The sequence below is a fragment of the Hippocampus comes genome, unplaced genomic scaffold (genome assembly GCF_001891065.2).
Source record: "Hippocampus comes isolate QL1 unplaced genomic scaffold, H_comes_QL1_v1.1 scaffold473, whole genome shotgun sequence".
Classification (NCBI taxonomy): Eukaryota; Metazoa; Chordata; class Actinopteri; order Syngnathiformes; family Syngnathidae; genus Hippocampus; species Hippocampus comes.
Window position 1 is genome coordinate 78,872 of NW_017806230.1, and position 281 is coordinate 79,152.

The following is a 281-nucleotide window of genomic DNA, read 5'->3' on the forward strand; positions in this document are numbered from 1 at the left end:
GGTCAACATCCTGAAGAATCCCCAGTTCGTCTTTGACATCGACAAGACGGACCACATGGACGCGTGTCTGTCCGTCATCGCGCAGGCCTTCATCGACGCCTGCTCCATTTCCGACCTGCAGCTGGGCAAGGTCAGTCCGTACCGCCGATCCGTCTCGCCGGATCTGCCGACAACGCGCTTCTGACATCGCCGCGTCGGCGCGCGTTTCCAACGGCGTAGCTGCCGCTCTGATCGAAAAACGGGTTGGACGCTGCCCTCAGTCGGGTCGCAAAACGACCAGG

At 61.6% G+C, this 281-nt stretch overlaps 1 protein-coding gene across 1 annotated transcript in view; it reads left to right on the forward strand.

The window, feature by feature from the left end:
- Window positions 1-281, forward strand: part of plxnd1 (plexin D1) — a gene marked incomplete at its 5' end in the record, with an annotated part of 79,520 nt that overhangs the window by 61,578 nt on the left and 17,661 nt on the right. Inside the window, one exon of the mRNA XM_019856348.1 lies at window positions 1-130. This exon is cut by the window's left edge and continues 188 nt beyond it. Within this exon, the coding sequence (XP_019711907.1) occupies window positions 1-130 (130 nt within the window). The remainder of the gene's footprint in view (window positions 131-281) is intronic.